General features: G+C 39.1%; 1 protein-coding gene across 1 annotated transcript in view; it reads right to left on the reverse strand.

Moving 5' to 3' along the window:
- Positions 1-13,615, reverse strand: part of CLIC4 (chloride intracellular channel 4) — an 80,739-nt gene that overhangs the window by 27,747 nt on the left and 39,377 nt on the right. Inside the window, exon 2 of the mRNA XM_059038829.2 lies at positions 11,822-11,931. Coding sequence (XP_058894812.1) covers positions 11,822-11,931 — 110 coding nt within the window. The remainder of the gene's footprint in view (positions 1-11,821; positions 11,932-13,615) is intronic.

Below are 13,615 nucleotides of genomic sequence, written 5' to 3' on the forward strand. Positions count from 1 at the left end.
CGAGGAGAAGGGATTCCTTTCCCGTGTGCCCACAGTAGGCAGCGCACCACCTAAGTGAGCTCCAGAGACGAGCGCAAGCCATGGCTATCAGCTCGGACCCCAGAGTCGGGCATGAAACGCTAAGGCTGCTGCCACAGCCACCAAGAATCCTGTGTGCAAGCACAGGTCACTGTCCACACCACAGCCCCCAGAGCCTGTGCAGCACGCCACTGCCAGGGTCCCGTGATCCAGGCACAACTTCCCTGGGAGAACACACAGTGCCTCAGGCTGTTGCAACGTCACATCACGCTGGCCTCTGTCGCCACAGGCTCACCCTGCATTCCAATTATGACTACCATACCCCTCCCTCTCCCTGGCATGAGTGAGCCAGAGCCCCCTAATCAGCCGCTGCTTTAACCCTCTCCTGTCTGGGCAGGGAACAGATGCCTGAGGGCAACCTACACGCAGAGGTGGGGCCAAAACGAAAGCTGAACCCCAGGAGCTGGGCAAACAAAGAGGAGAAAGGGAAATTTCCCCATGCAGCTTCAGGAGCCGTGGATTAAATCCCCACAGTCAACTTGAGGTACCCTGCATCTGTGGAATACCTGAATGGAGAACGAATCATCCCAAAATTGAGGCGGTGGACTTTAGGAGCAACTGTATACTTGGGTTTTGCTGTCTGTGACTGATTTGTTTCTGATATTTATGTTTATCTTAGTTTAGTTTTTAGCACTTGTTATCATTGGTGTATTTGTTTACTGGTTTGGTTGCTCTCTTCTTTTTTATTATTATTATCTTTTTATGTTAATAATCTATTTTTCTTTCTTTTTTTCTCCCTTTTCTTCTGAGCTGTGTGGCTGACACGGTCTTGGTGCTCCGGCCTGGTGTCAGGCCTGAGCCTCTGAGGTGTGAGAGCCAAATTCAGGAAACTGGACCAACAGAAACCTCCTGGCCCCATATAATATCAATCGGCGAGAGCTCTCCCAGAGATGTCCATCTCAATGCTAAGACCCAGCTCCACCCAACGTCCAGCAAGCTCCAGTGCTGGATGCCCCATGCCAAACAACTAGTAAGACAGGAACACAACCCCACCCATTAGCAGAGAGGCTGCCTAAAATCATACTAACTTAACAGACACCTCAAAACACACCACCAGACGCAGCCCTGCCCACCAGAGAGACAAGATCTAGCCCCACCCACCAGAACACAGGCACCAGTCCCCTCCACCAGGAAGCCTACACAGCCCACTGAAACAACCTCACACACTGGGGGCAGACACCAAAAACAACAGGAACTATGAACCTGCAGCCTGCGAAAAGGAGACCCCAAATGGAGTAAGTTAAACAAAATGAGAAGACAGAGAAATATGCAGCAGATGAAGGAGCAAGGTAAACATCCACCAGACCAAACAAATGAAGAGGAAATAGGCAGTCTACCTGAAAAAGAATTCAGAGTAATGATAGTAAAGATGATCCAAAATCTTGGAAATAGAATGGAGAAAATACAAGAAACGTTTAACAAGGACCTAGAAGAACTAAAGAGCAAACAAACAATGATGAACAACACAATAAATGAAATTAAAATATCTCTAGAAGGAATCAATAGCAGAATAACTGAGGCAGAAGAACAGTAAGTGACGTGGAAGATAAAATAGTGGAAATAACTACCGCAGAGCAGAATAAAGAAAAAAGAATGAAAAGAATTGAGGACAGTCTCAGAGACCTCTGGGATAACAAACACACCAACATTCGAATTATAGGGGTCCCAGAAGAAGAAGAGAAAAAGAAAGGGACTGAGAAAATATTTGAAGAGATTATAGTTGAAAACTTCCTTAAAATGGGAAAATAAATAGTCAATCAAGTCCAGGAAGAGCAGAGAGTCCCAGGCAGGATAAATCCAAGGAGAAACATGCGAAGATACATATTAATCAAACTATCAAAAATTAAATACAAAGAAAAAATATGAAAAGAAGCAAGGGAAAAGCAACAAATAACATACAACGGAATCCCCATAAGGTTAACACATGATCTTTCAGCAGAAACTCTATAAGCCAGAAGAGAGTGGTAGGACATATTTAAAGTGATGAAAGGGAAAAACCTACAACCAAGATTACTCTACCCAGCAAGGATCTCATTCAGATTTGACAGAGAAATTAAAACCTTTACAGACAAGCAAAACTTAAGAGAATTCAACATCACCAAACAAGCTTTACAACAAATGCTGAAGGAACTTCTCTAGGCAGGAAACACAAGAGAAGGAAAAGACCTCCAAAAACAATTAAGAAAATGGTAATAGGAACATACATATTGGTAACTACCTTAAATGTAAATGGATTAAATGCTCCAACCAAAAGACACAGACTGGCTGAATGGATACAAAAACAAGACCCATATATATGCTGTCTACGAGAGACCCACTTCAGACCTAGGGACACATACAGACTGAAAGTGAGGGGATGGAAAAAGATATTCCATGCAAATGGAAATCAAAAGAAAGCTGGAGTAGCAATTCTCGTATCAGACAAAATAGACTTTAAAATAAAGACTACTGGGCCTCCCTGGTGGTGCAGTGGTTGAGAATCTGCCTGCCAATGCAGGGAAGACGGGTTCGTGCCCCGGTCCGGGAGGATCCCACATGCCGCGGAGCAGCTGGGCCCGTGAGCCATGGCCACTGAGCCTGCGCGTCCGGAGCCTGCCATCCGCAACGGGAGAGGCCACGACAGTGAGAGGCCCGCATACCAAAAAATAATAATAATAATTAAATAAATAAAATAAAGACTACTATAAGGGATCCATCCAAGAAGAAGATTGTAAATATTTATGCACCCAACATATAGGAGCACCTCAATATATAAGGCAAATGCTAACAGCCAGAAAAGGGGAAATCAACAGCAACACAATCATAGTAGGGGACTTTAACACCCCACTTTCACCAATAGACAGATCATCCAAAATGAAAATAAATAAGGAAACACAAGCCTTAAATGACACATTAGACAAGATGGACTTAATTGATATTTATAGGACATTCCATCCAAAAACAACAGAATAAACTTTCTTCTCAAGTGCTCATGGAGCATTCTCCAGAATAGATCATATCTTGGGTCACAAATCAAGCTTTGGTAAATTTAACAAAATTGAAATCGTATCAAGTATCTTTTCCGCCCACAATGCTATGAGACTAGATATCAGTTACAGGAAAAAAACTGTAAAAAATTCAAACACATGGAGGCTAAACATACACTACTAAACAACCAGGAGATCACTGAAGAAATCAAAGAGGAAATCAAAAAATACCTAGAAACAAATGACAATTAAAACATGACAACCCAAAACCTAGGGGATGCAGCAAAACAGTTCTAAGAGGGACGTTTATAGCAATACAGTCCTACCTCAAAAAACAAGAAACATCTCAAATAAACAACCTAACCTTACACTGAAAGCAATTAGAGAAAGAAGGACAAAAAAACCCTAAAGTTAGCAGAAGGAAAGAAATCATAAAGATCAAATCAGAAATAAATGAAAAAGAAATGAAGGAAACAACATCAAAGATCAATAAAACTAAAAGCTGGTTCTTTGAGAAGATAAACCATTAGCCAGACTCAGCCAGAAAAAAAGGGAGAAGACTCAAATGAACAGAATTAGAAATGAAAAAGAAGTAACAGCTGACACTGCAGAAACACAAAGGATCATGGGAGATTATTACAAGCAGCTATATGCCAATAAAATGGACAACCTGGAAGAAATGGACAAATTCTTAGAAAAGTACAAGCTTCTGAGACTGAACCAGGAAAAAACAGAAAATATAAACAGACCAATCACAAGCAGTGAAATTGAAACTGGGATTAAAAATCTTCCAACAAACAAAAGCCCAGGACTAGATGGCTTCACAGGCGAATTCTATCAAACATTTAGAGAAGAGCTAACACCTATCCTTCTCAAACTCTTCCAAAATATATAGCAGAGGGAGGAACACTCCCAAACTCATTTTACGAGGCCACCATCACCCTGATACCAAAACCAGACAAAGAGGTCACAAAAAAAAGAATAACTACAGGCCAATATCGTTGATGAACATAGATGCAAAAATCCTCAACAAAATACTAGCAAACAGAAGCCAACAGCACATTAAAAGGATCATACACCACGATCAAGTGGGGTTTATTCCAGGAATGCAAGGATGCTTCAATATACACAATCAATCAATGTGATATACTATATTAACAAATTGAAGGAGAAAACCATATGATCATCTCAATAGATGCAGAAAAAGCTCTCAGGAAAATTCAACACCCATTTATGATAAAAACTCTCCAGAAAGTAGGCATAGAGGGAAGCTACCTCAACATAATATAGGCCATATATGACAAACCCACAGCCAACATCATTCTCAATGGTGAAAAACTGAAACCATTTCCACTAAGATTAGGAAAAAGACAAGGTTGCCTACTCTCACCACTATTATTCAACATAGTTTTGGAAGTTTTAGCCACAGCAGTCAGAGAAGAAAAAGAAATAAAAGGAAACCAAATCAGAAAAGAACAATTAAAACTGTCACTGTTTGCAGATGACATGATACTATACATAGAGAATCCTAAAGATGCTACCAGAACACTACCAGAGCTAATCAATGAATATGGTAAAGTAGCAGGATACAAATTAATGCACAGAAATCTCTTGCATTCCTATACACTAACTTTGAAAAATCTGAAAGAGAAATTAAGGAAACACTCCCATTTACCATTGCAACAAAAAGAATAAAATACCTAGGGATAAACCTACCTAAGGAGACAAAAGACCTGTATGCAGAAAACTATAAGACAGTGATGAAAGAAATTAAAGATGATACAAACAGACAGAGAGATATACCATGTTCTTGGATTGGAAGAATCAACATTGTGAAAATGACTATACTAAGAAAAGCAATCTACAGATTCAATGCAATCCCTATCAAACTACCAATGGCATTTTTCACAGAACTAGAACAAAAAATTTCACAATCTGTATGGAAACACAAAAGACCCCAAATACCCAAAGCAATCTTGAGAAAGAAAAATGGAGCTGGAGGCATCAGGCTCCCTGACTTCAGACTATACTACAAAGCTACAGTAATCAAGACAATATGGTGTTGACACAAAAACAGAAATACAAATCAATGGAAAGGGATAGAAAGCCCAGAGATAAACCCACACAAATGGTCACCTTACCTTTGATAAAGGAGGCAAGGGTATACAATGGAAAAAAGACAGCCTCTTCAATAAGTGGTGTTGGGAAAACTGGACAGCTACATGTGAAAGAATGAAATTAGAACACTCCCTAACACCATACACAAAAATAAACTAAAAATGGATTAAAGACCTAAATGTAAGGCCAGACACTATAAAACTCTTAGAGGAAAACATAGGCAGAACACTCTATGACATAAATCACAGAAAAATCCTTTTTGATCCACCTCCTAGAGAAATGGAAATAAAAACAAAAATAAACAAATGGAACCTAATGAAACTTAAAAGCTTTTGCACAGCAAAGGAAACCATAAACAAGACGAAAATAGGAGAAAATATTTGCAAACGAAGCAACTGACAAAGAGTTAATCTCCAAAATATATAAGCAGCTCAGGCAGCTCAATTTCAAAAAAACAAACAACCCAATCCAAAAATAGGCAGAAGATATAAACAGACATTTCTCTGTCAAAGATATACAGATTGCCAACAAACACATGAAAGGATGCTCAACATCATTAATCATTAGAGAAATGCAAATCAAAACTACAATGACGTATCACCTCACACTGGTCAGAATGGCCATAATCAAAAAATCTACAAACGATAAATGCTGGAGAGAGTGTGGAGGAAAGAGAATCCTCTTGAACTGCTGGTGGGAATGTAAATTGACACAGCCCCTATGGAAAACAGTATGGAGGTTCCTTAAAAAACTAAAAATAGAACTACCATATGACCCAGCAATCCCACTGCTGGGCATATACCCTGAGAAAACCATAATTCAAAAAGAGTCATGTACCACAATGTTCATTGAAGCACTATTTACAATAGCCAAGACATGGAAGCAACCTAAGTCTCCATCAAGAGATGAATGGATAAAGAAGATGTGGCACATATATACAATGGAATATTACTCAGCCATAAAAAGAAACAAAATTGAGTTACTTGTAGTGAGGTGGATGGACCTAGAGTCTGTCATACAGAGTGAAGTAAGTCAGAAAGAGAAAAACAAATACCGTATGCTAACACATATATAGGGAATCTAAAAAAAAAAAAAAGGTTCTGATGAACCTAGGGGCAGGGCAGGACAGGAATAAAGACACAGATGTAGAGAATGGACTTGAGGACATGGGGAGGGGGAAGGCTAAGCTGGGATGAAGTGAGAGAGTAGCATTGACATATATACACTACCAAATGTAAAACAGATAGCTAGTGGGAAGCAGCTGCATAGTACAGGGAGATCAGCTCAGTGCTTTGTGACCATCTAGAGGGGTGGGATAGGGAGGGTGGGAGGGAGATGCAAGAGGGAGGGGATATGGGGATATTTGTATATATATAGCTGATTCACTTTGTTATACAGCAGAAACTAACACAACATTGTAAAGCAACTATACTCCAATGAAGATGTTTAAAAATTTTTTTTAATTTTGAAAAAATTTTAAAACTGTATGGTGAATACTCATTTTTTTAAAAAAGAAAAAACTAAAATAAACAGAAAGGGAAAGATAGGAATGAAAAGGAGACAACTTATAGGAGCTAATACTTTAAGCAACTTAAGTGGCTTAATTGCAATTAAAATTTAATTCAGCACAAACAATTGGAGGCCCTCGGGCTGGTGGCTTGGTTCCAGCTGCTTGGTATAAAATGAGTACAGCACAGCCACAGGACACTGGAGCTGGTCCTTAAAAATGACCTACTGTAACTAGTTGACTCACTAAATGGAGAGAAAAAAATACGAAGTATGTAGACTTACATGTTAATTGAGTTCCCTTTTAAAACTTTAAAGGTGTTGATTTTCAAGGCATAGAATTATTTCATTCAAATCAAGAGAATGCTGGACACCAGATGGCACATAAGCAAAAAAAGGTAACAACACAAATCTTTTGTTTCAGATCACTTTACTCCTATTAATTATCCTCCACTAGATTTGCTATATTCTGACTTAATACTAAAGTCACTAACTGAATGACTGAATTGTGAACATCAAACCACACACACCAAGATCCCAGTTACTAAGTATTTTGTCTGTGTGTCCCGTTCAACCAGTTAAAGGATTTTATTTATTGTGATTAAATGTGGTATACTGCTCATCTCTGTCTACTTTAATGTCAACTTGTGGAGCAATCATTTTAGAACAAAATAGCACCCATGAAAAGGTATCAAATTCAGCTTTTATAATGCTCAACAGATTTTATTTATAGTTTATAAGCAGAGTTTATACTGACAACGGGTTTAGAAAACCTTTCACTAACAATCCATTTTTCTATTTCAGCTCTTAGTGGCCTCAACAGGATATTTCATCTTTGAAATTATCTTGAAAAAGAACATTAAGACATGTGGCAGTGGCAGTGGCAGTGAAATTCTGTCTGTCTCTGTCTCTATCTCTCTGTCTCTATCTCTCTCTGTCTCACACACACACAGGGTAGGTATACATGTGATTCAGAATGCATTCACGAGACCCATATCTTGAATTGTACGACCATTCTAACAAGGGCTTCACATAGCCCAAGTCAACTTTACAAAGGGGAAGAACAGAGTCTGTACTTTCCTGACTGACCAGCAGCAGGAAACGAATGATTTCTCTAAAAGGTTGGCCTGTTCCACTCCACTTAGTCTCTCTGTATGTGTTATTCATGCTGCTGTGTATTGAAGATGTACCTGGAACTCAAACTGATCTTTCAACTTGCTGAAGACTATTTTCAGAAGGGTAGAACCACAGAGACATGTTAATGAAAGCAAATTACCTGAAGAATCTATAAGGAAATCAGGTTTTATTCTGAGTTTATAACTCCTTTTAAGAGTTTTATAGTTTTATAGTTCTGCTGTAACATTTTAAACTATAACAAAATTGTTAAAGTTTAAACTATCATAATAATAATCCAAAACCTTATGCCATGATCACAGCAATTTACTTGTGGGTCTGACTCATACAGTGTTACAAATGGCATGCTGACTTCTGAAGCAGAAGGAACTGGTGACACCACAAAGGATGAGGGAGTTTCAATGTTTAAGGTGGCAATGGGAAAAATGAAAACAAATATTTCCCAGACTTTTAAAGAGGTCTTCTCCAATTTATCTATTTTCTCAGAGAATATCATGGAGGAGGAATTTTATTCACTGGTAATATAGCAGATATCACTGCTTTTACAATAAAAAGCTAATTTCGTAAATTTATCATTTCCACTCTCATTTCCTAAAACCAGAAGAGTTTACCCTCACAACTATATGACCACACTCAGCTATATCCAAGTCAGTGTCTCAGTGTGTGTATGTATGTGTGTCTGTCTCTCTCTCTTACTACTGTTCTCATGCTTTCTTCTTTCGCTTCCCCCAGCCTACCTCTCAGGCTTATCTAATGATGCTGATCTCTGATTTAAGAACTTCTGAGCATAATGAAGATAGTGGAAGTCTTCAAATAAAGATCTTGATCACTGCCATGAACCTGTCAGCCACAAAGGCCCTGAAACACCAGTGTGATAAAAATAATAAATTCTATTCAATAATAGGTCTGAAAATGGTCTGATAACAGTAGTAAAAAGTACCCTGAACAGTGTTTAGCACATAACAGACAATGAAGAAATATTAGTTTATTTTTCCCTTCTTTCTTACTGAGATTAAAAATGAGGTAACTGACCTCCAAGAAGATGAGACAGCTTGCCCAAAGTCCCAGCGAAATCAGAGACAGGGCTCTCTCCACACAGAACCAGGTCTCTACCCCTAACACTTTCTGCTATGCCATGGTTGTTCCCCTTTTGATGACACGTGATAACATCCTGAAATGTGTCCCATATTTTAATATTTTCACTTATATTTACCTGAAGCTTTTGTTCAAATGGCAGTTGATATAAACCTAAATTCCTAAAGTCTGGGAACTTTTTTTTTTAATCTGAAAGTTCTGTAATACGACTGTAGCATAAACAGAAAATTAGGTTTAGAAATTACTTCCACAAAAGTATGAAGGCAGCACTGGTAGGAAGCAATGGGAGGTTGTTCCAAGCCTCACAGGGGCATATGAATACCACCAGCATAGTCACTAACACCGATTGAGCTTCAAAGAGAACGTGTTACACAGTGCCAGAACTAGAAACTGGCTTGTTCTTATGGATGAAATGTCATTTAACAATAATTTTTTCAGAGCAGAGAGTGGGCTTCTAAAAAGCTCTCAGTAGAGTTCTATTGCTCTCCGCCAGTTTGTTCTGAGATCAGTACATTTCACCAAGAAATTAGGCAATTGTCAGGAAAAGCAGGAAAATAAGCACTATAGGCACCAAATCTTTCTCCCCCACAGCTTTCTAAAAACAATCATATTTAAAGTTTTAAAGTTAAGAATATATTATGAAAGGTACTTTTTACTACAGCATGTTTTAGTCCTCTGTGACAACTTTTATTTCTACTGGTTTTCTGTTTGAGCCAACGTTCACTCTCGTGGGGTACCTTCTCTTTGAAATCTTACCTAAGACTATATATAAGCATGTAAACTCATAGAAAAGGTCTGGAAGGATGATAAAGACCAAACCTAAATGCAATTATCTCTATGAAGGGGAACCTGATGACCAAGGTTAGGGATGAAGGAGACTCATTATCATGTACTACTTGTACACTTTTAATTGACTTTAAGAAGGATTTTTTTTTTTTTTTTTTTTTTTACGGTACGTGGGCCTCTCACTGTTGTGGCCTCTCCCATTGCAGAGCACAGGCTCCGGACGTGCAGGCTCAGCGGCCATGGCTCACGGGCCCAGCCGCTCCGCGGCATGTGGGATCCTCCTGGACCGGAGCACGAACCCATGTCCCATGCATCGGCAGGCGGATTCTCAACCACTGCACCACCAGGGAAGCCCGGATTTTTTTATATGTACTGTAGACCTAAGCCTCTTAAAGAAAGCTAAAGAATAGGCTCCAGTATTAAGTGCTCTCTGTAGATTTTACACAAAGCTCTAGGAAATAAACACACGTCTTCTTTGAGTAGCAAATTTTCTAATTAGGAGGCCCTGAATCTTTCATCCTACTTCCCATGTGTCACTTTTTACATGTTTACTCCTAAACATATACAAATCCCCAAATATCAATCAACTTCCAAGAATAATGCCATCAAAACTTTGTAAATGAAGAGTGAAACAGATGACTTAGAAACAGCCGTTATGAGTTCACTTCCTTTTCTGAACCAGATTCCCATCGTTTATGGTTCTATTACTGGTGTGCACCACAATCAAGCACTGTATTGAGCTGGTCAAAGGCTTTTTCAAAGCATGTTAGTCAACTCACTTGCTCCAAGCCAAAAATGGAATAGGAGAAATCCATGTATTTTAAGACATGTATTTTAAGGCACACTAAGGGTGTGTGCTTGGAGGCATGGTCTATTTTTAGGAGTTATATTGGGAAACTCCCTTTGTGAATGCATGTAGGAAAAAAACAGTAATAGAAGGGTAACTATATAAATTATTTCATTCTTACAATAGTTCTGTCCAATATGAGCTAGGTATGTCTTCAAATCAGCCTGTAGTTCTTATAATTCCCAAAGGCTTATTTCTACATTCATATATATAACCAAAGGGGTTCCTGGAAGACTTTATGGCTTATTTTCAATAAATAGATTTTAAGTCTGCAAAATCTCAATTAAGTGAAGTAAAAAATAAATTTTAAGGAACTGACAGGGGTCCCAGAGAATGCTAACCTAGGAAAGGGAATGGGGTTACAGCTGTCAGGTAATTCTCACATTGTGATGCCCAGAAGGAGAATGTTCATGAATTCTGCTACCCATCCAGTGATAGCCTGTCATTATTTTTTCTTGGACACTGCTCATGTCTAATATGCTTAAAAAATAAGTAGCAAAGCATTTTTTGCTTTGTGGCATTTGTGTCAAGAGGAATACATTTCCACTGCGAAATCCCATATTTTCTATTGGTAAAAATGTTCTCAACCCTTGGTTTAAATCTTTTTTTTTTTTTTTTAAAGTATGAATGTTCTTCACCTCAGACCTGTTTGCTAAGGGAGAATAGAAGTTACTGAGTAAAAAAAAGCTTACTGTTATCAGGGCTCTTCTCAGCCCTCTCCACTTTGGTCTGTAGAGAGAAAGTCAGAAACAACCCTTCACCTAGCAAGAACAATCACAGGGCCATAGATAACTGCTCTTATTCTATAATTGTATTTAACCAAATATGATTAAAATCATATTATAGAAAACTCCTATTATGCTTTGAAAAGTAGATGAAATGAAAAAGACCACAGCAGTAATCAGCCTCCAAAAATCCCACTCTTGGCTTCAAAGATCCAGATTATATAGGGCATGTGTCTACAAGCACATTTGAGAAATCGTCTGGCTAGAAAGTTCTGCATAGTTACATGTTTATCTGTAAAGTCAAAGATTTCACTGCTTCTACACTAAAACAGCTCCTGGTGCTGCTCTTGATATTATAAGGTAAACATACAATAAAAAGACTGAGAGGCCACAAGCAATATACTTACATTGTGAATTATCCATAATACTTATACAAGTTAAATGTGCCCATAAATCAGCTGAACTTTAATACATTTCTTTATAGAACATATGCAAGCAAAGTGAGGGATGAGGAGAGGATCAAACTGAAAACAGCAAGTTGATCCCCAACTACAACCAAATCTTACCTTTTCAGGTCAACAGTTGTGACACTAAACACAACTCCTTTGAGCCAAAGAATCATGAAGAGCCTCTGGGAAAAGGGGCAGTTTCCTATGCTTTCACCATCACTGCCAGCCTGGGAAACAGAAATAAACATTAAAAAACATGGCCAAAGTGATGGTACACAAAACAATAGACCTTTTCCTGAATTTCAGTCAAGGGTACTAGGAGACAGGAAAAGTTGTATTGTGGAAGGAAGAAATTCAGGTCTTTCATTTGTCTCTTTCTCTTTTTTTTGTTTTGGCCACACTGCGTGGCTTGCAGGATCTTAGTTCCCTGACCAGGGATTGAACCCAGGCCCCTGGGAGTGAAAGCACAGAGTCCTAACCACTGGACCACCAGGGAATTCCCGCCTCTTTTTCTTAAAAGTGGCCAGTCTAATATAGCGCTGTCCAAGAGAGCTGTCGGCTATGATAGAAATTATCTGAATTACCACTGTCCAATACAGTAGTTATTTGTGATATATGGCTAATGAGTACTTAAAATGTGGCTAGTTCAAATGAACTGAATTTTATTTACTTTAATTTATGTTTAAACAGCCACACGCAGCTAATGGCTACCTTATTGGACAGCACAGGTCCAATCAATCTCTAGGGGGTACATATATCCTTGCGTCAGGGCAAAGACTATCATAGGTTTTATGAAACGTAAATCATTTCTTGTTCTATGAGACAGTATTCTTTACAGGGCAGCATAAAAAGGGAAACGTGTGCCTCTCTCCACAGGGTAAAATAACTGCCAACCTCCCCCACATTAAACAAAATTATTCATGGACTTCCCTGGTGGTCCAGTGGTTAAGACTCCACACTCCCAAGGCAGGGGGCCCAGCTTCTATCCCTGGCCAGGGAACTAGATCCCACAAGCTGCACTAAGAGCCCGCATGCCGCAACTAAAAGATCCCACATGTCGCCAACTAAGACATGGCGCAGCCAAACAAATAAATAAATAATTTTTAAAAAATTATTCATTATAAAAATCCCATACCCTGTTTACACATCCTTCAGGGAACAAGAAAATAACAAAAGATATCTTTATAATAAGTTATTTATAATCCTACTTAATAAATGAAGCAGCTGACTTCCTGAGCTCTACGATAACACAATTTTCCTAAAAATTAGAGTGGGACAAATCTTGAATTCCATCAAGTATGCCCCCCGAGTTTAAAAAGGAGGGAGGGGGGAGCAGGAAATGAAAGAGCGAGCAAGCAGGCTGGAAGAGAACATTCTGACACTCACTAGCAGCCAACACAGCCCTCTTCACCATAAAGTCTATGAATAGAGCCAGAAACTAACTTTCAACAAGTCACTCAAAGATGCTAGTAGAAGTACTGTTTATTATCCTAAAGTAAGTCTCAAAAACTTCAGAAGCCGTTTCAGTAAAATGCTACATTAGTAAAGTCATTAATTCTCAAACTAATGGGGAAATGGAGGAGAGTTAAAAAAAAAAATAAAAGCAGTTACCCGATTAAATATAATACAGGGGACTCCCCTGGTGGCGCACAGGTTGGGAATCCACCTGCCAATGCAAGGGACACAGGTTCAAGCCCTGGTCCGGGAAGAGCCCATATGCCGCGGAGCAACTAAGCCCATGCGCCACAACTACTGAGCCCGTGTGCCACAACTACTGAAGCCCATGTGCCCTAGAGCCTGTGCTCCACAGCAAGAGAAGCCACAGAAATGAGGAGGCTGCACACTGCAACGAAGAGTAACGCCTCTCGCCACAACTAGAGAAAGCCCATGTGCAGCAACAAAGACCCAACG

The sequence above is a fragment of the Kogia breviceps genome, chromosome 1 (assembly GCF_026419965.1).
Source record: "Kogia breviceps isolate mKogBre1 chromosome 1, mKogBre1 haplotype 1, whole genome shotgun sequence".
Lineage (NCBI taxonomy): Eukaryota > Metazoa > Chordata > Mammalia > Artiodactyla > Physeteridae > Kogia > Kogia breviceps.